This window comes from Equus przewalskii, chromosome 12 (genome assembly GCF_037783145.1).
Source record: "Equus przewalskii isolate Varuska chromosome 12, EquPr2, whole genome shotgun sequence".
NCBI classification, from domain to species: Eukaryota; Metazoa; Chordata; class Mammalia; order Perissodactyla; family Equidae; genus Equus; species Equus przewalskii.
Genome location: NC_091842.1, coordinates 28,113,812 through 28,139,754, shown reverse-complemented (window position 1 = coordinate 28,139,754; position 25,943 = coordinate 28,113,812). Strand labels below are relative to the sequence as shown.

The 25,943-nt window shown below is 48.3% G+C and overlaps 1 protein-coding gene across 19 annotated transcripts in view; it reads right to left on the bottom strand.

Moving 5' to 3' along the window:
• Positions 1-25,943, bottom strand: part of SYT17 (synaptotagmin 17) — a 107,073-nt gene that overhangs the window by 48,858 nt on the left and 32,272 nt on the right. For all 19 annotated transcript variants that reach the window (XM_070566649.1, XM_070566635.1, XM_070566636.1 and 16 more), the window contains 2 exons: positions 10,056-10,176; positions 8,213-8,368 (listed from right to left, as the gene is read on the bottom strand). In XM_070566649.1, the coding sequence (XP_070422750.1) occupies positions 8,213-8,368; positions 10,056-10,176 (277 nt within the window). The remainder of the gene's footprint in view (positions 1-8,212; positions 8,369-10,055; positions 10,177-25,943) is intronic.

The window sequence follows — 25,943 nt, the reverse complement described above, 5'->3', positions numbered from 1 at the left end:
CCTATATGTCCCTCATGTGTGTCCCCACGGGGCCAGCTTGGGACCTGGGTGGCAGTCTACCCTGCAGTTCAGGTCTCAAAGTCTCTCATAGACTGTTGAGAGTCATATCCACTCACGTGCAGCTTGGGAAGGAGCCCAGGAGTTCACACACAAGTTTACAGGGTCCCTTCTGGAACTGCCTCCTCCCTGCAATCTTCCCGACACCCTGGCTCCCAGGGGCCCATTTGCATGGTCGCCTGGCTCAAAAGTGGAGGCTTTAGTCTCCCCGCTCTGCCTCTCACTTCCCATGACTGGCTCTGGGTCTGGAGCCGAGTCACTGCTGCCAGCTCCTCTTGCACGCTGCCAACCCCAGTACACTGTGGGGAGCACAAACCGGTCTGCTTCTGTGGCTGGGTTGGCGCAGCTCTCCTGTCAGTCCCCGGCTCCTGGACACTGGACCAGCCGGCAGCATTGGGGTGATGGTGATCAGGTGAGGGAGACGCTGGGGACACAACCACGGGCAGCTGGGCTGAGCTACTAACCTCAAAAGTGCCAGAGTTTCAACTCTTGCCCCCACTCTGATTATTAAAACAGCAGGTATGGTTTTTTTTCTAAGTGGCCTCTTGTGGGATGGATGGGTCCACATGCTGATTTGCCTTTAATTCCCATAATAGGAACGGTTTGCAGCACTTTACACAAGAGAAAGGTGGGACTCAGAGAGGTGGAGTCATTTGCTTGAAGTCACACAGCTGGTTAACATGGGAGTCAAGATTCAAACCCAAGGCTGTGTAATTCCGAGGTCCGCTCCTCTATGGCAGGGTCCATCAATCACCACCATCACCACCATCATCATAGCTGGTATTTATTGAGCACTAACTATGTACAAAGCACTCTCTAAAGCTTTCCCAAGTACTGAGATTGGAAGCCAGACAAGGAAGTCTAGTGGGTAAGATTCAGCTCTCACTGCCCTGGCTCAAGTTCGTTTCCCAGTCAGGGAAGCACACCACCCGTCTGTCAGTTGTCACACTGGTGGCTGCGTGTTGCTGTGATGCTGAAAGCTGTGCCACTGGTATTTCAAATACCAGCAGGGTCATCCATGGTGGACAGGTTTCAGCGGAGCTCCCAGACTAAGACAGACCAGGAAGAAGGACCTGGTCACCCACTTCCAAAAAAACTGGTCATGAAAACCCTACAAATAGCAGCAGCGCACTGTCCGATACAGCGCCAGAAGGTCGGAGGATGGCGCAAAAGACCAGGCAGGGTTCCGCTCTGCTGTCCACGGGGTCCTGGGAGTCAGAATTGACTTGATGGCACTAACAACAACAATTGAGATTGGAAGGTCATAACAGAGGAGGAAACTGAGGTTCAGAAAAGGGACATCACTTGCCCAAGGTCACACGCACTTGCCGAGTGGTAAAGGTGACATTTGAACAAAAATCTATCTTACTCCAACCCAAATTCTAAATGGCTGTGCAACCTTCTCTCTCGGCAGAGCTGGGCCTCGTGCCCAATACGTGGGGCTGGGAGGGGAGAAGACAGAGACGAGGCGTGGCATGGGTGGGCTGGGGCCAGATGCTGGGGGACATGTCTTGATCTCAAGCGAGTTTCTGGCTCTTGCAGAATGGCTCTGCCCCTCTCGACTGGCCTCCCCTTCTCTCTCTGCTGGGAACCCTTGGCTTCTGCACCATTCTGCTTCCCAAACCCCAACACTTTTAAAGCACGTCCTCTGGTGCCCATTCAACCCTGGGGACTTCCCAGGCAAGAGGGTGGCAGCAGTGTCCTCCAGACTTCCCATCTCATTCTCTGCCACGCGTCCCCACCCATCTCATCTCACCAGCAGATTCAATTAACCAATTTGATGCTACAGCTGCAGAAAGCCAAGCAATTATGGAAAACAGACCAGGTGCCTTGGAACTCCCTCTCACAGAGGGGCCTGGGAGGCCTCCAAGCCGACAGCGGGGTGGGGGGAGGCAGAAGAGCATAGGCAGATGCTTGCCAACTCAGGCTGCACAGCGCCTGCAGAGCTTCGAAAAATACAGACACCGCCCCCATCACCACCAAATACAGATGCCCTGGCTGATTCAGTTGCTCTGGGCTGGAGCCTGGGCGTCAGGATTTTTAAAAGATCCCACGTAATACTAACGTACAGATGGTTACAGTTGGAGTTCTAGTGATATGCAGCGCTAACAATTACTGCTGGAGGGTTCGAGTCTTTCTAACAGGTGGAATGGCTGCCACTCCCCTTGATGCCCTTCCTGGGTCTTCAATGTACTTGCTCCCCAAAGCATGGTCTGCAGACCTGGAGCGTCTGCATCTCCTCGGCACCGTTAGAAATGCAGGATCCCAGGTCCCACCCCAGACCGACTGAGTCAGAATCTGCATGTTAACACGCCCCTGGGAGATGCCTACGCTTGTTAAAGTTTGATGCGCTGTGTGCTCTAGTCCTAGCTAGAGACACTAGGAGTTGGCAAGAAGCCAGGACTGTCAGTCACTGCCTGGTTTTCCTTCTCGGGTGTTCCACAGCTGTCCCACACTGGTTATCACTGATGCCCCCCTTTAAGCTTATGCCCAGGTCACTCCCGCAGTAGCTGCCTTGGGAAACCCTCACAGGACACATGGGCAGCAAAGTGTGGGTCTTCCCTGGCAGCCCGTCAGCTCCCGGGGTGAAGGGTAAAGTCGGCCTCGATTTCTCTTCCAGATCTCCATTTCCCTTCTGGGCTGGAGCCCTGCCTGACCCGTCCTCGCTCCCTGTACCCTTCAGCTCCCAGCTCCCATGTCACTTCCTCTCACTCCCCTGACGAGGTCAGGCACTCTGCAGCACACCCTGCTTCTCTCCTTCATGTCCCTTAGAGCAATTCACAATTAAATGGTTACTGCTGTGGCCCTGGATCAATGTCTGTCTGCCCCCTTGCTAGAATTAAGCTCCATGAGAACATGTGCCATGAACGTCTGGTTCCCTGTTGAATTCGGAGCATCTAGACAGTGCCAGGCCCACATGGTAGGTGCTCAAAAAAATTTAATCCATGGGCACCGACACGTGGGGGCTGGGCCCTGCCCGCTCCTGCCCCTGTCATCACAGGCTGCCTGAGGCCGCAGGCCCCGACTCCTGCTTCCCCCAGGCATGAGGGAACCTTTCCTAAGCCAAGCGTTTCTTGACTAAGTTTGCCGGATGAATAGGAGTTTTGAATGCTTCTCAGAAGGCCGGGAAGCCCAGGGCACTTAGGGGAAACTGAGGGAGGCAGAGAACTAGAGGATTCTGACATAGCATTCGGTTCCTTCTAACCTAGTGATTTCCCTTGAAATTCACCTCCAAGAAGACAGGGGTCTTCCTCTGACGTTGAGGGGGAGGGGACAGGAAGCTGAGACAATATCCCAGCCAGGTAAGTGTGTAAAATGATTTTCCTTTCCTTTTTGGGTTTTCCACAGAATCTGACTCTAAGTTGACAAAGTGGGTAGAAACATATTATTTATTAATGTATAACTACTCGCCCTTTTCCGGAAGCTTTATGGTGGCATCTGGCTGCATAAATTTGGCGTCTTTCAAGTAATAACAATAATAGCTAAGGCTTACGGAGCACTTTCTCTGAGCCAAGCGCCACTGTAAAGCTTTACATACAGTCACCCATTTTGGACTCGATAACAAGTGACTGAAGTAAGGACCAGTGTCCCCATTTTACAGATGAGGGAGCTGAGGCAAAGAGAGGCCAAGATCCCAGGCATCAGGCTCAAGGGTCTGGCCCCCAACCCCATTCTTACCCCTCAGAGTGGCAAGGAAAGGACGGGGCCTTTTCTCAGGGAGAAGAGTCTGCAAGCGTCCCGCCTCAGCCTCCAGGACTTCTCAGCTTCGGTGGAGCTCAAACTGCATTTCCTTCCTCTCTCTGTTTTTTTGAAATTATGGTAAAATACATGCAACATAATATTTACCGTTTTAACCACTTCTAGGCATACAATTCGGTGGAATTAAGGCAACTCATATTATTGTGCAACCATCACCACCATCCATCTCCCAAACTAAAAATCTTTTCATCTTCCCAAACTAAAACTCTGTACCCATTAAACAATAACTCCCCATTCTCCCCTCCCCCCAACCTGATAACCTCTATTCTTTCTATCCCCACGAATTTGACTACTCCGGGTACCTCACATACATGGAATTACACAGCATTTGTCCTTTCCTATCTGGCTTATTTCACGAAGGATGACGTCCTCAAGCTTCATCCATGTTGGAGCACGTCTCACAGTTTCCCTCCTTTTAAGGCTGAGTAACTCTCCATTGTATGGATGGACCACATTTTGTTTGTCCATCCCTCCATCCATTGACGGACACTGGGTTGCTTCCATCTTTTAGCTATTGTGATTAACGCTGCTATGAACATGAGTGCACAGTTATCTGTTTGAGTCCTGTTGTCAATTCTTTTGGGTATATACCCAGAAGTAGAACTGCCAGGTCATACTGGAATTCTATTTTTAATTTTTTGAAAAGCCATCATCAAGCTGCATTTCTTTTTTTTCCCCCTACTGCCAATGGCAGCCCGTCATCCAGCGGTCAACTCCATCCTGCTTTCCCGGAGGGCCTGTGGACCGCGTGTTGCTAACTCAGGAGTCGAAAAGCAATTTTCCCCCTTCTTTTCTTTTAAACTTCAGCTGCAGAAATCACCTGATTGAAAACTGCAGAGGAACATCCCACACAGGAATGGAAGCACTCAGACAGCGGGCCCACCAGCTAATTACAGGCTCTTACCAGCATTCTCTGCAAACGCTTAAATTGCAGATCAACCTTACTTTTGCTATGAAGTGTTTGGAAACAAGCTAATGGGCTGGGTTTCAGATCTTGAGCCTGGAGGTGACAGCTCTTTCCCCTAGTTGATAAATAAAGCAAGTTAGAACCTTATGGATTTGAATTCAGGAGAATTGTAGCTTTGCCTAGAGACATACAGCTTAATCCGTACTTCTTTTGTTATTCCAGCCAGCGCCCTTTATGTCAAATGCCACCCCAGCTGCGATTTCCACTCACAGCCATGGTTCTGCACCCTGACTGAGCATTAGAAATATCTGGGGTGCTTTAAAAATACAGATATACAGAGAGCGCCCAGGACCCCAGCTTGGTCCAGCTGAATCAGAGTCTCTGGGCGTGGGGTCTAGCCACTGGTAACGCTTTAAAGCTCCCAGCTGATTCTAAAGCACAGGCAAGGTTGAGAACCCCTTACTTAAGGGGGCAAGGAGGCCTCGATCCTCTGTACTGAATATTTTCAATAGGCTTCTAACTTGAGGAGAAGAGCCCCTGAACTGGGCCCCAAACCCCAATGTTTCAAAGAGAGCAGCAGACCCTCCCTGAATGGAAGCTCAGGCCTTGTCTGACGGGTGCAGTTGACCACTGCCTCCTGTAGTGCGGGGGGTCGAAGGGGACACGGATGGGGACGGGGGGTGGGGAGCATCGCTCCAGTTTGAGGCTTCTGCCTTATGGGGTTCACATATGGGATTCAAATAACCTCTGAACTATATGCAAAATTTTCTGTCCTTCTGCGTATTTTTGTGGGGAGAACCCTCCAGAGTTCTTAGCACATTCTCTGAAGCTCCGTCACACACCCCTCGCCCCCCGGGACAGAATAACCTCTGCTTTGATCACCCTAAACCACGTGATGGTATATAACACGGTTAAAAATAAAGAGTTAGAGCCACTCGCATTTGCATTGACCCGGAGGGCTAAACACATTCACTATGAATGAAACGAAAGCACAGTTCAGGGTGACATCCACAGAGCGGTCCAGAAACTTCCACAAGAGCCTGTCTTGTCCACTGCTACGTTCCCGGCACTTGGAAAGTGTCTAGTAGAGGGAAGGTGCTTCACAAATACTTCTTGAATTAGCGAATAACCTTTGAAAGGAAGTGACTCTTCCACATGTGGATGAAGTTTGTGTGAACAAGGATAACTGTGTAGTGACGCACCAGGATGCTCAAGGTGGTGACTCCAGGGAGAAGGGAGTGGAAGGGGGATGAGGGAGACGGTAAGATGTCCATTCAATAACAGTTAACACTTACTGAGCGCTGGCCGCGCGCAAGGCACAGTGCTCAGCACTACTATGTGTTAAATCTCATTTAATCCACAGCACCATCCTTTGAGGTGTCCTTGTCCCCATTTTACAGATGAGAAAACATAAGCCCAAGGCCACAAAGCCAGGACCCAGGCCCCAGCTCCACAGCCCGTGCATTTAGCCGCTCTGCTCTCCTGATGCCCCCCAACACGCATCTTTTGGTTGTGTCACTCATTACAACAAGTGAGTACTACTTTTGTCGTAAAATATGAAAGTGTCAGGGCTTTCCCTATGGGCTCTCCATGTCCCCTGGAGTCCCCTCCTGATCTAAACTTGTGACATTAAGCCCTTTATTCTCAGCAGGGGCTTGGGAATCACTGTTCCACACTCGGATCCGATCTTAGCTCAATATAGTTCCCACTGCCTGCCCTCCACCAACCAACGGTTCAGTGGAATCTCTGTCTTCTGTCCTGACCTGAAACCTTGGGGAGAGCGAGGCCCGGGGACAGCAGCCATCACAGGCTGCAGCGATCAGATACGACCATTGTATCTGCTTAGGACAGGCAGCCCCTGATCGCATGCAGACTCCCCGGGGGACAGGCCCTGAGAAAGCCCAGCCCACCTGGGAGGGGTCTCGGGGCACGGAACATCTGCAGTCTCGGTGATGACAAGCAATAAGCCGAAGCGGAGGAAGCCTTGCATGCGAGGCTTTTCAGCTACGGCAGCTAAGGATTTTAAACCAGACGGAAGCAGATGAGAGCTTCCAATTACTCTGGACCAGGACTCCTCAGAGCGTGATGTCAGATCCCCAATCCCAGTACTGCCTTGCCGCTTGCGGAAATGCAGATCCCGTGATCTTTGGAGCTATGGAGAACAGAGCTCGAGCCCTGATGCCCCCAGTTTGAGACCCTGGGTGGGCTGCTTAGGTTTTAAGTGCCTCGCCCGGTAAGTTGATGAGGATGATACTGACCTGACAGGGTGGGTTATGATGAAGATTAGCAACAATAGAGGTGAAGCCCCTGCTGTGAATGGGACCCAGAAAATAATAACGGTTACTTCTAATAACTCTAACCATGTTGTGGTGGGCAGCTTCTAAAATGGCTCCCAATGATCTCTTCCTGCCAGTACTCGTGTCCTTGTGTAATCTCTCCACACTTGAGTGTGAGTTGGACCTAGTGAGTTGCTTCTAATGAACACAAGTGATAGGATGTCACTTCCGAGATTAGATTTACAAAGACTCTGGCTTCCATCTTGCTCACTGTCTCTTGCTCCCTCACTTGCCGGCTCTGATGGAAGCCATCTGCTCTGTTGTGAGTTGACCTAGGGAGAAGCCCACGTGGTGAGGAGTTGAGCAAGGTCACTGGCCAACCCCCAGGACAGAACTGAGGCCCCCAGTGCAACAGCCTGCAATGACCTGAATCCTGCCAACAACTACGTGAGTGGGCTTGAAAATAGATCTGAGCCTTCAGATGACACTGCAGCCCTGGCCAATAGCTTGACTGCAGCCTTGTCAGAGAAGCTAGCCAGAAAGCAAGCAAAGATACGCCTGGACTCCTGACCCACAGGAACTATGAGACAATAAACGTTCATTGTTTTAAGCCACTAAATTTTGGGGTGATTTGTTATGCAGCAATAGATAACTAAGACACCCTGGAGACAATAGATTAAATTAGACACTGGAAACAATAGATTAAGTTCAACCAGAGTGGCACAGGAAGTGTCTACCTAAATGCTATATCCTCTGGGAAGCTTTTCAAAATCCTCCTCTCTGAGTTAGGTGACCCTATTTTTCAAATGTTTCCCCAGCAGACTATACGCTACTCAAATCATCATATCGTCAGAGCTAACACAGTGAGTACTTCTTCACAACAAACTTATGAAGCAAGGACTACTATTGCCCCCATTTTATAGATAAAGAAACTGAGGCTCAGAGGGGCTCCGGAACTTGCCCAAGGCTTCATGGGCAAGTTATTATGTGGAAGTGCCGGGAAATCTGGCTAAAGTTTACATTTGTAACAATTATGCTATATGGCTCGAAGAGTCTTACCCACGTTCACAGATGGTAAGTGGATTCAGACTCAGGTAGCTGAATACTAGACATGGAGTTCTTAAACATTACCCTCTCTGGGTGTCTTCTATCTCTAGGCAATAAGTTGAACGTGCCTCACCTGGGATTCATCAGGGTCTGGAATGCCACCTACCTGTAAACACGAGGCTGGCATTTTCCAGTTCTTCTTGGGGAACTTTGAAGCTGAAGGACTCGTTGTAGAAAGGATCAATTGTGCCTCTTAAGAAGGATGTCTTCTTGGTTTTCACAAGCTTGAGTCCATGAACCAGTTGGATTTTCACAAAGGGGTCTGAGAATGGGACACAGCGTGATAGAATACTGGAGATCATGAAACCAAATCCATCCATCCATTCACCCATTCATCCTCCCAACCATCCATCCATCCTTTTACTTATCCACTCTTCCATCCATCCATCCATCAGTTCACCTATCCACGCATCATTTCACCGGCCTTTCACCCACCCTCTCTTCCATCCATTCTTCTACCCATCCAACTATCTAGCCATCCATCTGCCCATCTCTCTCACAGCCCAACCACCTATGCATCCTTTCATCTCTTTTTCCATTAATCCATCTCTCTTTCCATCCATCAGTCCAGGCATCTACCCCTTTCATTCATCCATTTCACATCCATCCATCTGTTATTCATTTCTCCTTTTTCCCATCCAATTGCTTATCTGCCCATCATTTCTCTCATCCTCCAGCCATCAAATATTTACTGAGCTCCTCTCTTGCATCAGGCATTGTGTTCGTTTTACAAACGAAGAAACTGAGGACTCAAGACGAGAAATGATTTGCTTAAGATCTGGCTAGTGGAGGAAAAGCCAGACCAAGAGCCTGTCCTGGCTTTCTGTCCCTGAGAACACATTATCATGTCAGTGAGCCCATAGCCCATACACAGGAGAATAGAGATGGCAGAATTATAACTATCATTCTTAGCTCACTTTACAGTTTACAAAGAGATTTAGGTACGTGATCTAATTTAATATTGTTAAACAACCCAATGAGATGAATACTGTTATTATGTCAATTTTTCAGATGGAGAAATTGAGGCTTACAGAGGTTAAGTAACTTCTCCAAGGCCACAGCATTTGCAGGCAGTAGAAATAGGATTTGGTTCCAGGCAGTTTGATGCTGAAACTCTTAATCATTTTATCATACCGACTATCCTTTGTGGTGAGTCTGAAACGCTGCAGCTTTAATACTGTTCTCTCCACGGGTTGTTTTCAGATCTGTTTTTATAATATGGTTTTTGAGAATGCAAGTTGTCTTCCAAATTCAGCTGTCACCTTATAGCGAAAGTAATTTATTTTAGCTATCGCACTTAGAGAGGACAGCATTTCCACCACTGAGCTGAAGAGATCCCAGCGACCATGGCTGCTTTCAAAGTAATATCCTTTGCTGGCATGAGAGAAGCTACATACAGATGGAATGTAATCTGTTCCACTTCATTAAAAGTCATGTTTGAATTGGTTGGCTATAAAGTAGACACTTTAATACAATATTCTTTTCTGAGCTGAGGTTTATAAAGATTTATACTACACTTGAAGCGAGCTGGGAAAAAACCTCGGGGTCTGTGCATCACTCTTGGTGATTAGAAGGCACAGTCAATGCATACTACTGCCCCCTGGAGCGTGATGTCTCTATTGCAGGCACAGCATCAGGAAAGGCAAGGAACCTCCTTGGGGCTGCGTGTGTACAAGGATCTAGATTTCAGTAGTTCTCACTCCTGGTCTTGGTCAAATCCCCACTTTGAATGGGGATACAGAGATGGCATCATTTACCGGCCTCATCCTAAGAGATATCTGATGGTTTATTTTCCCTCTTGAACTAACCTCCTAGTTCTGGATGTTATTTACCCTCACAGGGTCTTACTAATAGTATCCGGGATGCAGAAAAAGAAACCTGGGGCCCTGTGTCAAACAAAAATAGATTGCTTGTTAAAGAAAGAGAGGAAGGAGGGGAACGCACTGTACCTGACCCTTGGCTCACATCTGTCTGAAGAAGTTGCTTGGCTCGAATGACATCAACATTGAGTCTCCCGGCACTCGGGAGATAATTCAGTGACAGAAGCAGCTCCCCCAGCTCTACTTCATTCTGCAGAAAAAGGAAGCGGTCAGGAAGCTGCTTTCCTCTTATATCCCCTTTTGCAACCAGCACGCAGGAAATTGATTCCAGCAGCTCACGAACGGGCTTCCGTGGGTGGATCGGTTGACAGTGGGTGCCACTCTCTTGGACTTCCTTTAGCCTCTGCCCCCAATTATTTTCTTCCATCTATCTCAGAAAGTTCTTTCTGCTCTTAGCACACTCAACAGCAGCGACGACACAGTAACAACAAAAGCATCAGTAACGATAATAAATAAATGCTACCTGTCAAGTACTGTGTTAAGCACTTTACATGTAATCACCAGTTCAACCTTCAGAATGAGTCTGTGAGACATTAATATTACTCTCATTTAATAGACGAGGAAATTGAGGCTCAGAGGGGTTAAGGAGCATGTCCAAGGCCACACAGCTGGAAATCAGTAGTGCTGGTATGTGTACTCAAGGAAGCTGATTCCAGATATTCTGCCCACCATGCTAGTCCGCCTCCCAGCAGGACCCCTGGGAGGCAGACTACCCTGCAGGGCAACTCTCTGGGTGAGAAATGTGTTCTCCACCCGTAGTCCACAACAGAGCCCACGCTTCCGGCCTCACCATGGCAATGCTCGGCCTGTGACATCCCTTGTTAAAGGGGACCCATTCCCTTAACGTCAACACTGGCACACTTGTTGGAAATTCACCTAAGCCCCCAGTGCATGACTCCATACTTCCAAAAGTACCGAGAAAATAGGAGCCCCCGCCTTCTCTGTCCCTTTTTAAAAACTTTCTTTTATTGTAGAAAATTCCAACCATATACAAATGAAACAGACCAGTACAATGAATCTCTATCGCCCAGTCATAACAACTTATCAACATTTTGCTGAAGGATGTTTCATCTGGTCTTCGTCCGGACCGGCTGCTATAACAAAATACTGCAGCCTGGGTGGCTAAGAAACAGCAGAAATTTATTCCTCACAGTTCTGGAGGCCGAGATCAGGGTGCCAGCAGGGTCGGGTGGGGGGCCCCTTCTGGGTCACAGACTTCCCCTTATGTCCTCCTTGTGGAAGGTGCTAGGGAACTCTGTGGGCCTCTTTTATAAGGGCACTAATCCCACTCATGAGGACCCCTCCTTCATGACCTGATCACCTCCCCAAGGCCCCACCTTCTATAGAACACCATCACATTGGGCGTTAAGATTCCAACAAGTGAGTTTGGTGGCAGGACACCAGACACACACACACAAACATTCAGACCAGAGCACATCTACACCCTGGCTTGTAAAAAAATTTTAGCTGAATATTTTAAACCAAGTCCCAGACATGATGTCATTTTACCTGGATATCCTTCAGAGGGCATCTCTAACTGATAACGAAATTGAAACAAACATTTTTAGTACAGGAAATTTCCAATCGTATTCAAAAGGCAGAAGAGTAGAAGGAACCTCCCCAAATCCACCATCATTCAGCTTCAACAATTATCATCTCATGGCCATTCTTGATTTTCCTATAGTCTTATTCAAGTCCCCATATTATTCTGAAGTAATGCCCAGATATCATATTATTTTATCTGTAATATTTTAGTATGTATCTCTAAAAGACCAGCTTGATCTATCTGTCTATGTATCCACCCATCCATCCATTTACCATCCATCCATCCAACATCTATCCCTCCTCCAACCATCCATCCATCATCTATCCCTCCTCCATCCATCTACCCATCATCTATCCCTCCTCCATCCATCTACCCATCATCTATCCATCCTCCATCCATCCATCCATCCATCATCTATCCCTCCTCCATCCATCTACCCATCATCTATCCCTCCTCCATCCATCCATCCATCATCTATCCCTCCTCCATCCATCCATCCATCATCTATCCCTCCTCCATCCATCATCTATCCCTCCTCCATCCATCCATCCATCCATCATCTATCCCTCCTCCATCCATCATCTATCCCTCCTCCATCCATCCATCCATCCATCATCTATCCCTCCTCCATCCATCCATCCATCATCTATCCCTCCTCCATCCATCATCTATCCCTCCTCCATCCATCCATCCATCATCTATCCCTCCTCCATCCATCATCTATCCCTCCTCCATCCATCCATCCATCATCTATCCCTCCTCCATCCATCTACCCATCATCTATCCCTCCTCCATCCATCATCTATCCCTCCTCCATCCATCCATCCATCATCTATCCCTCCTCCATCCATCATCTATCCATACTCCTCCATCCATCCATCATCTATCCCTCCTCCATCCATCTACCCATCATCTATCCCTCCTCCATCCATCATCTATCCCTCCTCCATCCATCCATCCATCATCTATCCCTCCTCCATCCATCTACCCATCATCTATCCCTCCTCCATCCATCATCTATCCCTCCTCCATCCATCCATCCATCATCTATCCCTCCTCCATCCATCTACCCATCATCTATCCCTCCTCCATCCATCATCTACCTCTCCTCCATCCATCCATCCATCATCTATCCCTCCTCCATCCATCTACCCATCATCTATCCCTCCTCCATCCATCATCTATCTCTCCTCCATCCATCCATCCATCATCTGTCTCTCCTCCATCCATCCATCCATCATCTATCCCTCCTCCATCCATCCATCCATCATCTATCTCTCCTCCATCCATCCATCCATCATCTATCCCTCCTCCATCCATCTACCCATCATCTATCCCTCCTCCATCCATCATCTATCTCTCCTCCATCCATCCATCCATCATCTATCTCTCCTCCATCCATCCATCCATCATCTATCCCTCCTCCATCCATCCATCCATCATCTATCCCTCCTCCATCCATCCATCCATCTATCCCTCCTCCATCCATCATCTACCTCTCCTCCATCCATCCATCCATCATCTATCCCTCCTCCATCCATCCATCCATCATCTATCCCTCCTCCATCCATCATCTACCTCTCCTCCATCCATCCATCCATCATCTATCTCTCCTCCATCCATCCATCCATCATCTATCCCTCCTCCATCCATCTACCCATCATCTATCCCTCCTCCATCCATCATCTATCTCTCCTCCATCCATCCATCCATCATCTATCTCTCCTCCATCCATCCATCCATCCATCATCTATCCCTCCTCCATCCATCCATCCATCATCTATCCCTCCTCCATCCATCCATCCATCATCTATCCCTCCTCCATCCATCTACCCATCATCTATCCCTCCTCCATCCATCACCTATCCATTCTCCAGCCATCCACCCATAATCTCCATTCCTTTTGGTGTCAGTCATTTCAGCACCTTAATGCCACGTGGCATCTCTAGAACAATGCCTGGCACATAGTAGATACTCAATAAACATCTGTTGACTGGATAAACAGTCAAACCAAAAGATTTCTGTACCAAGAGAGTTAGTCCCCAAACAAGAAACAACCTTGCACATTAACTCAAGAGGTTGCAAACTGGCAGCCTGTAGACGCGCTCTGTTTGGCCCAGATTATGTTTAAACAGATAAATTACTGGATAATTATGACAAAATTCAAGAATCAAGATATTCCACATTTTTTTAAAATCTGAATTTCTTGCCTTTTTGAAAAAAATGGGAAGGTTTGGCAAGGCTGGGCTCTCATCCAGCCACAGTGCAGTGCTCCCCATGGTGGGACCTGCCCCCTGTATTTCACTAGGTCCCCACAGGTCCTCCTTCACCCCTTTACATTCCTGCTGTGCTGCCCCGGGCATCAAGCTTCCAGATTTTTTGACAGGAACGGCCAACTCAGTGTTCTGAGTAATCAAAGTAGTTCAGAACCCTTTACCCGGTTGCTAGGGGTTTCCTCCTTGTTCTCGAAGGCCTGGAAAAGGCAGCATCCTCAGGGCATGACCCTGCAGACCTATCTATCCTCAGGCAGGGAATGCTGAGAATTCTGCTGCGCCCAGCCCCAGGCCGGGGAAAAGCCGTTCCCTCCTTGTGGATTCTGATCCTCCCAGGTGACAAATCAGAGAGATGCCTGTCCTGCTTCTAAAGCTAATCAGCTTCTCATCTCCTGATGCAGACAGGGGTCAGGACTTGTAATTCAGTCCGCTGAGCCGCATAAACAGGGTAAACAACCGATTCTACAAATCTAGCATCATCGAGGGTCGTTTATTTAGAGATGGGCCCAGCTGAGGAACAATCTAGTATGGCGAGAAAGGAGCCTACATATATAGACCAGTGGTTCTCAACTGGGGACAATTTGGCCCCCCAGGGGACATTTACCAATGTCTGGAGACATTTGGGGTTGTCACAGCTGGGGTGGAGGATGCCGCTGGCATCTCATCGGTAGAGGGCAGGGATGCTGTTCGACGTCCTGCAATGCGCAGGACAGCCCCCGACCCCCAAGCAAAGAATGACCTAGCCCAAAATGGCAATAATGCTGAGGTGGAGGAACTCTGGATAGACGAGAGAAGGGGGCGTAGATGTCTCTTTTATGAGAACAAAAAAAGTAAATGTCCTTTGACCCAATAATTGCAGGAACTTACCCCACAGATGTCCTCACACACGTGTGTCAAGATGTGCGCATAAGGATAATAAATACAATATCAGGACTCTGATGGACTGACTGCGGGCCTACTATGCGCCAGGACTGGAGAGCAAGATACAGTCCCTGCCTTTGTGGGACTTACACTCCACTGGGAGAGACAGACAATAAACAGACTAAAAAAGGCACAAACAGGCGATTTCAGATAATGCTAAGTACTAGGAAGAAAAATCCGGCAGGGTAAGGGAGGTGAGGGGCCTCTCCGGGCTGATGGAAATCGTCTGTATCTTGATTGTGGTGGTGGTTACATGGTGCCTTTGCCAAAAATCAACAAACTACATATTAAAAATGTATGTATGTATTGTATGTAAATTCTACCTCAACAAAGTTGATTAAAAGGGGGGATCTGAAGTAAGCAATAGGGCAGAACACTAATACTTGTCAAATCTGGGAGAGGGGTACAGGGGTGTTTGTTTTATTATTTTATGTTAGAAATATATATATATATATATATTTTTTTTAGGAAGATTAGCCCTGAGCTAACATCTGCTGCCAATCCTTCTCTTTTTGCTGAGGAAGACTGGCCCTGAGCTAACATCCGTGCCCATCTTCCTCTACTTTATATGTGGAACGCCTGCCACAGCATGGCTTGCCAAGCGGTGTCATGTCTGCACCTGGGACCCGAACTGGCAAACCCCAGGCCGCAGCAGTGGAACGTGCGAACTTAACCGCTGCACCACTGGGCTGGCCCCTTAGGTTAGAAATATTTTATTTAAAAACGTAAAATACATATTAAAATGGGAAGCAAGAAAAATCAGGAAGGGTAAGAGAATGGTGACTGATGGGCACATGTGGGAGCTGCTGTGTCAGCCAGGGAGGTCAGGCTAGGCCTCTCTGTGAGGTGGGGGTGGAAGAAGGCTGGAGGGAAGTGAAGGGGTGAAGTGGAGAGCGGGGTGCACCAGGCAGAGGGAACAGCAAGTGCAGAGAGGAACAACCTGCTGTGTTCAAGAACAGAGGGAAGGGGCCGGCCCCATAGCTGAACGGTTAAGTTTGCGCGCTCTGCTTCAGCGGCCCAGGGTTTCGCTGGTTCGGATCCTGGGCACGGACATGGCACCCGGCTCATCAGGCCATGCTGAGGCGGCATCCTACACGCTACAGCTGGAAAGACCCACAACTAAAATATACAACAATGTACTGGCAGAGATTTGGGGAGAAAAAAAAAAAAGAACAGAGGGAAGGCCAGTGCGGCTAGAATGTGGTAAGACGTGGATTCTGGAAAGGTCCATGGGAGCTAGAGAAAGCCGCTCAGTGGCTGACCTAGAGGGCATCTGCCCACCCTCTGAGGCCCTTACAAGAACTGAAAGGAGGGGTCGGCCTGGTGGTACAGCGGTTAAGTTCACATGCTCTGCTTTGGCGGCCCGGGGTTTGCTAGTTCGGATCTCAGGCACAGACTTACCCATCACTTATCAACCCATGCTGTGGCAGGCGTCCCACATAGAAAATAGAGGAAGATGGGCACGGATGTTAGCTCAGGGCCAGTCTTCCTCAGCAAAAAGAGGGGGATTGGCGGCGGATGTTAGCTCAGGGCTAATCTTCCTCAAAAACAAAACAAAAAACAACAACAAAAGAAGGGAAAGGAAGACCGCAAGGCAGCTCCTGGGCCCTCATGGTCTAAGGGCCCTGAAGCCCTTTCTAGAAAGGAGACAGCTGCTCTTTCCCTCCCCCAGGGCCACTGATGGACCTTCAACCAGGCAGCTTCCTGGTGCCACTCCCTCTCTAAGAACAATGTTTATCATCTCAAGAAAAGCAAAGCTTATTTATCCCTCCTTCCCTTCGGAGGACACAAGCTCGCTGTCCTCCCCAGGTCCACCCCACCCCCAACACAGTCATATCAAGGTTTTCATGTTGCATTTTCCAGGGAAGGCTGCCATTGACCTAGCCACTCTCTCTCTCTCCTCCTCGTCTTGGGAAGGATCAATTTGCCAGCCAGTTGTCTGGAATTCCAGCAACAGTTGGTAGAAATAAAAAGAGGGCTAATTGAGCAATATCGAAGGGTTTGCTTATTTATCAAACATTTATTCAACAGTTACTGTAACCCAGGCATCGGGGACGTCGTGATTGTGCCAATTACAGAAAAGCTTTATTGAGAAGTCACCCTGGGCCAGGCACTGACGCCTGCACACTGAGGCGGGATCTCACTTCTTCCCCTCAACCACCCCAGAGGTTCTCATTTGACAGATGAAAGAAGTCAGGCTCAGAGGAGCGAGTGACAGGTACTCAAGATCCTAAATGGGGACAGGATGCAGGCGTTAACTCTTACACCGTGGTGCTGGAAATGGAAGCATCCCCAGCATCAACAATTCGCTCTACCAGGGGAGAGCAGGAAGATATAAAAACACACCAAAATTCCAGGGGCCTCACACTCACTACGATGGCTATACACAAAACAACCTAAACAGTCTGGCCGTTCCTCAAAAGGTTAAACAGAGAGGTACCATACGACACAGCCATCCCACTGCTGGGTGTACACCCAAGAGAACAGAAAAACTGGCACACGGATGTTCACAGCAGCTCTCTTCACAACAGCTCATCACAACATGACACTGCTTGGCACGCCATGCTGTGGCAGGCGTCCCACATATAAAGTAGAGGAAGATGGGCATGGATGTTAGCTCAGGGCCAGTCTTCGTCACCAAAAAAAAAAAAAAAAAAAGGTTAAATGGATGTTATGTGAATTTCACCTCAAGTAACAAGTTATAGGTCCTAAGTGTTAATGAGCCATGTGAACCAGACCTAGTGTAAGACAGACTGAATGAAGTATAACACATTCTTGGGAGTGGTGTGGTCAGGGAAGGCTTCATGGAGGAGGCATTTGAGTTAAGCCTTGAAAGATAAGTAGGATGCGTTAACTAACCTTATCATGGTAATCACTTCAAAATATATACATGTATCAAATCACTGTACGTCTTAACTTACACAGTGTTGTACGTCAATTATATCTCAATAAATCTAGAAAAAAGATAAGTAGGATTTTGTCCAGCAAACGTTGCAGGGAACAGCATTCCACGCAGATGGAACAGAATCAGGGAACCCTTGGATGCAGCCCCCTTATCCTCTGTTGCTCTGGTCCTGAAGTTCTTGCTTTCATAACACAAAGTCCCAAGTAATTTGCTATTCATAACAAAGTAGCCAAAGATGGTTAATAACTTGGATTTCTAAAATAAATTAGTGAGGATTCTCCATTCAAGTAACATTGGCCTCATTCATGTGTATTCTTGGTTGGTTGGTTGTTTTTTAAGTGGGAAAGACACTGCTGGCTTCCCCCTTAGGTGGAACAGGTGTGTGTTCTGGGCCCCCTAGAAGCAGGGGATGCCCCTAAAACTCCACTTAAAATAAAAGAGAGAGAAATATATATTTTGGCAAGAATTTGATATTTCAGAAATACTAGTGATGTCATCCTTGTGGAAAAATTAGAATGCTGCTGGGACTTATAGTCGAGAATTATTATCTTGAGCGACATATAAGGAAAGGCTCCCTAATTTTCAGGGCTTGGCACCTCAAGGTTGGATCTTAACCCAGCCCTGGAGAAAGCGGAGGGTCCACACAGACATCAAAAGCTGCAGCTCCAAACGACCTGAGGGCAAAAATGGTCCTGGAGGTTTGCTGAAGCCAGTGTCTTCTTAGGCCCTTTTCCCTAGAAGAGGTATGTGATGCGAAATTGAAAAGCTGAGCAGTGTGGGCCGGCCCGGTGGCACAGCAGTTAAGTGCACACGTTCCGGCCCGGGGTTCACCAGTTCGGATCCCAGGTGTGGACATGGCACCGCTTGGCAAACCACGTTGTGGTAGGCGTCCCCCATATAAAGTAGAGGAAGATGGGCACGGAGGTTAGCTCAGAGCCAGTCTTCCTCAGCAAAAAAGAGGAGAATTGGCGGCAGATGTTAGCTCAGGGCTAATCTTCCTCAAAAAAAAAAAAAAGAAAGAAAGAAAAGCTGAGCAGCAGCCAGCTAGGAAGGAACTTAGAATATGAGAACAGAAAAAGCAGGACCATCTAGCTCAGTGGCTCCCCCACCTGTCCCTCCCCTGCAGGATCATAGAATTTATGACAATCTTTGTGGACACCCATGACCTATCGGCACATTAACCTTACATCAACCTGGGGAATGGTGCCCTCCCCCTCCCCCTCCAGGGACATTTGACAATGTCTGGAGACCTTTCTTGGTTGTCCCAACTGGGAAGGGGGTTGCTACTGACATCCAGTGGGTGGAGGCCAGGGATGCTGCTAAAGAGCCTACAACGTACAGGACCCCCCCCCCCCCCCCACCCAACACACAACAACCCGGCCCAAAATGTCAACAGTGCTGATGGTGAGAAATCTCGACGAAACCTATGAACTTTGCGCTGGTTCAGATCCTTCTCTCTTATACACGATTCCACCCTGAATGAACGTTAACAGCAACTGAAGACTTCCAATTTTTCTCCAGTAGATCTGAGGGAGGTCCGTTCACACCCTCAGCTGAGCTAGTCTCGGGTCTCCTCCAGATCGGCAGAGCCCAAAGCTCCAGCTACAAACCAAAGATCGAGCGACGATTTCCATCCTTCCGCTTCCTCCTCAGGCCTCTCTTCTTCGCTGCAAGCAGAAACCCAACCACCACATACAACACTCCCAGGAAGGGGGCTCAGCTGACCCAAGCAGAATGGATTGCTTATTCTGGAAGGATCTACAACTGATAAAGTCTCCGTTCTCCTACCCAAATTTAATCAGATGAGGCTGGCATGTCAGAGCTGGAATAATTTGGTCCAATACTCTAGGTTCATAAAAGAAAACTGAAGCAGGCCATTCTCTCACTTCTCAGCTGAACGCCCTCCATCACTCCTAGAAAGAAATCCAAAGCGCTCTGCCTAGTCTACGACAGGATTTGTCAACCTTGGCCCACTGTCATTTTGGGCTGGATCATTCTGTGTCAAGGGGGCTCTCCTGTGCATTGTAGGACGTTTAACAGCATCTCTGGTCTCTACCTACTAGATACTAGGAGCATTTTTCCCCCAATTGTGACAACCCAAAATGTCTCTAGATGTTGTCAAATGTCATCTGAGGACAAAATCACCCAGTTGAGAACAACTGGTCTGCCCGGATCTAAATCATTTGATCCCTGCCTACATTTCAGACCTCATCCACCAGCCACATCTGCCTTCTTTCCATTTCCTTGAAACCTCAAGACCATTCCTGCCCCAGGGCTGGCACCAGCTGTTCCCTCAACCTGGGACTCTCAACTCAAATGTCACCTCCTCCTCTAAGCTTTCCACAACCACCCAGTTGAAACCTGTCCCCTGCCTCCATCGCTTTCAATCCCATCCCCTTGTTTTCTTTCTTTCAGGGCACTTTGTCCTTATCTGATATTTTCTTGTTCCCCATAAAGGCAAGAACAGTGTCCATCTCGCCCCTACGACATTCATAGCACCTGGAACAACTTCAATCCAGACAACCATGAGAACAAGCCATGCAGCCCCCAGCACAGAGGCTGACGCTGCCCCATCGTGGTCCGAGAGGGGTCATCCAGTCAACGCTGCCACCTGCCCTATCCAGCCTCAAGAGACTGAAGCTGACGTGGGAGAAGGCACTGGGCGACTGGCGCCACGGCTACCCTTTCCTGTGAAAAGGCAATGCCACAAAGAAACAGGCCTCCTTTCCTTTTTTTAGAGCCTGATGAACTGAATTTGGTTGAACCACGTGGGGTGGGCTTGGGAGAACTGAAATAGACCATCCGTGAATTACTCAAATGAATTCAGAAGCCAGCCTGCAAGCTCCCAGCAGCCAGCCTGCAAGCTCCCAGCAGCCGGCTTGGGCAAACGCTGCTTTGCTCTCCACCCAGACAAAAATCCCCACAGCCTGTGAACGCAGTGAAGTTCGAATCAATAAAAAGGAAATCAAAGAAAACCGTTTGGGACAAAAGACACTTTCTGGGGAAAACAACAGCCGGGCGCTCCTCCTGCCATGCTTTGAAGTGCTTCTAAACAGACTCCCACTCTCCCTCACCCAGCAGAGGGCTTCAGACGCCTGTACACCACTTCCAACAATGCCCAAACACAGCTGCTCCGCGCCCGCCTTTGTTCTCAGGGGCTGGGAGAAACCTTCTGTCTCTTAATTTACTGCACAAACAATGGTAAAAGAGGAATGGAGTTTTTCAAAAGCAAAATCCAACCACAATCTCAGCACTTTGCACGTTTCATCACATGCTTTCTTTTCTCCCCCCCCCCCCCACCCCGGACAACGAAATAAATGGACACACATTTTCCATGTTACTGCCTAGACATCCTAAGTAACATTTTTAATGTCTACCTAGCATCTTCCATTAGACTGAAATACTGTAACTTATTTTAACCATTTTTCTATTGCTAAGTACTCAGGTTATTTTTAATGACCTAAAATCCAGCGCTTTGGCATTTTTCTTCTTTTAGATTACACCCTTCTAATAAAACCCAGGAGTGGGCTCACTGGCTCAGAGACTATATCAAGATCTAGCAAAAATATCCAGATGTTTTTCAGCCGCTCAGTATGAACTGCCAGACTGTTTGCCAAAAGGGCTGAACTAACTTCACAGCCACCAGCAGCAAGTGAGGACAGGAGTGTCCCTACCACGTCACCAGCACTGGGTATTAACATTTTGACAAATGGGCATGGGATCAGCGTGGTTGCTCAAATATTTTTTGTTTGCATTTCTTTGGTTGAATATCTAGTCATATATCAATTTAACTGCATTTCCCCTTTTTCAAGGAAACACTGCCTTTCTGTCTTTGTGAGTTCAATGCCCTCCCTCTATGTATATGCCTACAGCCTAGCTGACAATGCGCATTTTGTGCTGGATTGTATTTATCTGTTACTATCAGGCTTTCTAATTATTCCCATCCACTGAATATCTTCCTGTGGATTTAGTTTGTATTTCCCCGGCTGCTAAAAACGTTGAGCATCTTTTCATGTTCATCAGCCAATTATACTTTCTCTTCTCTGAAAACCCTGTTCATTTCATTTTTTCTATTGGATATTCGTCTTTCTCTGATTCATTTATAAAAAAAGTCTGTAAATATGATAGATACTAAATTATTCACCAGTTATATGCTGCTATGGTGTGAACTGTGTCCCCCCAAAATTCATAGGCTCCAGCCCCAATCCTCAGTATCTCAGAATGTGACCTTATTTGAAAACAGGGTCATTGCAGATATAATTAGTTCAGACAAGGTCATCCTGGAAGAGGGTGGGCCTTTACTCCAATCTAACGGGTGTCCTTATAAAAGGGGGAAATTAGGACACAGACGTGCCCACAGGGAGAATGTCACATGAAAACCGGAGTGACGCTGCCACAAGCCAAGAAACTACCAGAAGCCAAGAGAGAGGCTGGAACAGATCCCTTCTAGAACCTCAGAGGGAGCGTGGCCTGCCGACATCCGGATCTGGGTCTGCCAGCCTCCAGAACTATGAGACAGTAAATTTCTGCTGTTTAAGCCACTCTGTTTGTGGTTCTTTGTTACGACACTCCTAGCAGACCAATACATGTATATAGCAAACAAACTTCCCAGTTTATGGCTTGCTCTTTGATTTTTTTTTTTTTACCATATTTTCTGATGAGCAGAATGCATAATTTTAAGAGCAGTAGAACGTACCCATCTTCTTCCTCTGTGGTTCACACTTTACGACTTTTTTAGAAATGCTTTGCTACGCTAAGGTTGAAGAGATATTCTCCTTTTCTTCCTCCTAAAACTTAAAGTTTGGCCTTTCAAATGTAAGTCCTTGGGCCGTCTGGACTTGGTTTCAGTCTGTGGTGGGAGGTAAGGCTCCGTTTTCTCTTTTGAGGTAGTGACCATCTTTTCTCCTGTCTTTCTGCCCCACGAGGCCGTGAGTTCACTGAGGACAGGGATCTTACATTACTTCCGTCCATGTCCCCAGGTACAGAACAGACCCTTGGTGGATGCTGGCCAAGAGAAACGTTTGTTTATATCCTGCGTATGAAGCTAAACCTCCCAGGGAAGATGGGAGAGACGCTCCATCTCCTGATGTCTGAGAGTTTATGTCTAGGACTCAATGGCCATCCAAATTAGATCAACCCACTTCAGACCCACTCAAGCATCTCGAAAGAGTGAGGTATTAACTTTATCCTAAAGTGGGCTCCCAGTGAGCGTCTTGTAATAGAGACGGCTGTTCTGGCACAGATTGCTCCGGAACACGCAACGCTATCAACCCAAACCTGAAACGACAGGCAAGGAGCCTTGTCCCCAGCCACCCCGTGTGCAGAACGAAGGACCAACAGTGGAGAGAATTATGCGAGGGAGAGGAGCCAGGATGAGCCAGCAGGGTCCAGCCCCCAGATCCTTCTGGCTGCTCACTCCATTTCCGCATAGAAAGGCCCCCTCTGCTTCTCTGTCCCTACCCAACCTCGGATCCAGCTCAACCATCCAGTCAACAGATATTGACAGAGTATCTACCACATGTCGGGCACAGGGCTAGCATACAATAGGAGCTCAATAGTTATCCGATGACTGGGCGACTGTGCTAGTCACAAAGCGCACAGCAGTGAGCAAGACGGTCAAGGTCCCTGAAGTGCACTTCCTGACAGTAAACATTACTTAATTCATGATTATGCATAACATGAATTATGAGATGATTTTCTAGCACTGTGATGTGTGCTACGATGAATAACGGAGTGCTGTGGGAGCTGACCTCCCTAAGACTCCTCTGCAGAAGTAGGAACAGGAGTTAGAGGGCCCTGGAGCAGGCACACAGGGCAACTGAAAAGACCAATACAGACAAGAGAAGGGGGGCAGAGGGGCGGCTGCGGGGCAGGGGGGCAGAGCTGAGACTGGGGAAAAAGACACGTCAGCTCATGCTTTCCTGCCAGGTAAGGAGTTTCGACTTATCCTGAGGAATAGGGAGCCACAGAAGGCTTTAGGCAGACAGTCACCTAATTAGACGTGCATTTTTAAATGATCTCTCCGGCTACACTTCCTCCTCTTCCGACGGTTCTGGCCATCTCTCCTTCTGACTCCCTCTTTGACGCGTGTTATAATCATTCACTTCCCTGCACCTCTCGGAACAAACTCTTTTAGGAGCCTCTTTTACTTTTCACGTGGTATAATTTCTGCAGGGAGGGACCACATCTTTTATGTTCTCACCCACCTCTCTTTCCTCCCCCAGTAACTGGAGGTGGCATGTTGGTGTGGGTTAAACATCGTCCCCTAAAAAGACATGTTGAAGTGCTAAGCCCCTAGTACCTATGAACATGACCTTATTGGGAAATCAGGATTTTGCAGTATAATCAAGTCGAGACAAGGTCATAGCAGAGGAGAGTGGGCCCTGGATCCAATATGACTGCTGTCCTCAGAGGAAGAGGAGAGACACGGACAGAGAAGGGCAGAGGACGCCACGTGGCGACAGAGGCAGAGATCAGGTGATCCGTCTACAAGCCAAGGAACGCCAAGGATGGGCCCACCTCCAGAAGCTGGGAGACGGGCCTGGAACAGAATCCCCCTCAGGGCCTCCGGAAGGAACGGACCCTGCCAACACCTTGATTTTGGACTTCCAGCCTCCAGAACTGTGACAGAATAAATTCCTGTTTTTAAAGCCACCTGGCCTGTGGTCATTTGTTTCTGCAGCCCCGGGAAACTGATACAGAGGCGGATGAAGCCAAAAGGCTGAGCCACAGACTTAATTCCAATGCCAGCTCTACCAGGTACTGGCTGTGTGACCCTGCACATGTGGCTGAACCACTCTGAGCCTCATTTTCTTTCCTCCTGGGGAAAACAGGGGACATTACACCCCACAAAGTTCTAGTGGAGAATGGCTCTTCTTGAAGTTCTTCTCGTGGTCCACTGGACAGCGGTCTCTCCTAGTTTTCTGCTAACCTTCCACCTTCTGTTTCTGGGTCTTCTGCAGAGCTCTTATTCCTGCTCCCCTGCCCTTAAATGTAGTTCTCCCCAGAATTCAACTCCTGGCCACCTTTCTTTTACATTATACAGTGTCCCTTAGTAATTTGGTTGATGCCCAGGGTTGTAAGTATCACATTTACTGTGTGGGCCAAACAGGCTGATTTCTTTTGAGTTCTAGTCCTGCCTAAGCCTGATAGGTTTTCTCTTTCTCCTTTCCTTTCTTCCCTTCCAGAAACATCTCTATTGAACATCTGTGATGGACCAGGCACTGGGGGGCCAGTGGTGAGCAAGACAGAAACAATCCCATCCTCTTGAAGCTCACATTGCAGTGGAGGAAACAGATAATAAAGAAATCAGTTTGTAATGTCTGCGAGAAGTAAGTGCTATGAAAAAAAATCAAGCCGCTTAAGGAGATAGAAAGTGATGGGGCTGCTCTTAAAGAAAGCAGCCAGGGAAGGCCTCTCTGAGATGGTGATATTGAGGCCAGACCTGAATGAGGAAGGAGGGAGCCATGAAATTGTCTGGAGGGAGAGCATTCCAAGCAGAGACAGCAAGTGCAAAGGTCCCGAGGCAGGACCATGCTTGGTATGCTTGAGAAACCCAGCAAAGCTGGTTTGGAACAGAATGAGGGAGACCATGAACAGGTGGGAAAAGGTTGGAGGAAGAAGCAGGGTCTGGGGCCTGTTTAGAATTTCTGTCGAATGAGATGGGAAACCACATCAGACAGGAGCTGATACTCATTCTACTGCATTCCCCTAGCTGCTGTGTTCAGAATACATTAAGTGGGGCAAAAGGATGCAGCAGGGAGACCTGTACAGAGAGTTAAAAGAATCCAGGTGGGACATGATGGTGGCATGGAGCAGGTGGTGGAAGTGGCAGGGACTGAGAGAGGCTGGTAGGGCTGACGCGATTTGCTGATGGGTGTAGGATAAGACTCCTCAGTTTGGGGGTAAATGGTGGTACCACTAATGGATACAGGGAGCAGGCGTGGAGGAGCAATTTGGAGAGAAATCAAGAGTTCAGTCTTGAACGTGCTATGAGCGAGGGGTCCATCCAGGCAGGGGTCAGGCCCAGGCTGGTCAAGTTCAGTGTTTCCCAAGCTGCCCTCAGCAGAAGCACCACCCGGGGCTGCTCATGAAACAGAGCACTGGGCCCGCCCTGAACCTAATTGCTCACATTCTTCAGAGGAGGAGACCGGGAATTCGTGCTTTCAACAAGTGCCCCAGAAATAGCGGTAACAGGTGTTTCCAGCGAAGGGATCAGAGATCACTCAGAGAGCTTTAGCTGAGTGCAGGGCAAGTCTCCACGTGGATGCTCCATGGTCATCCTCATCACCCCGCGCCCCCCTGCTCACCGC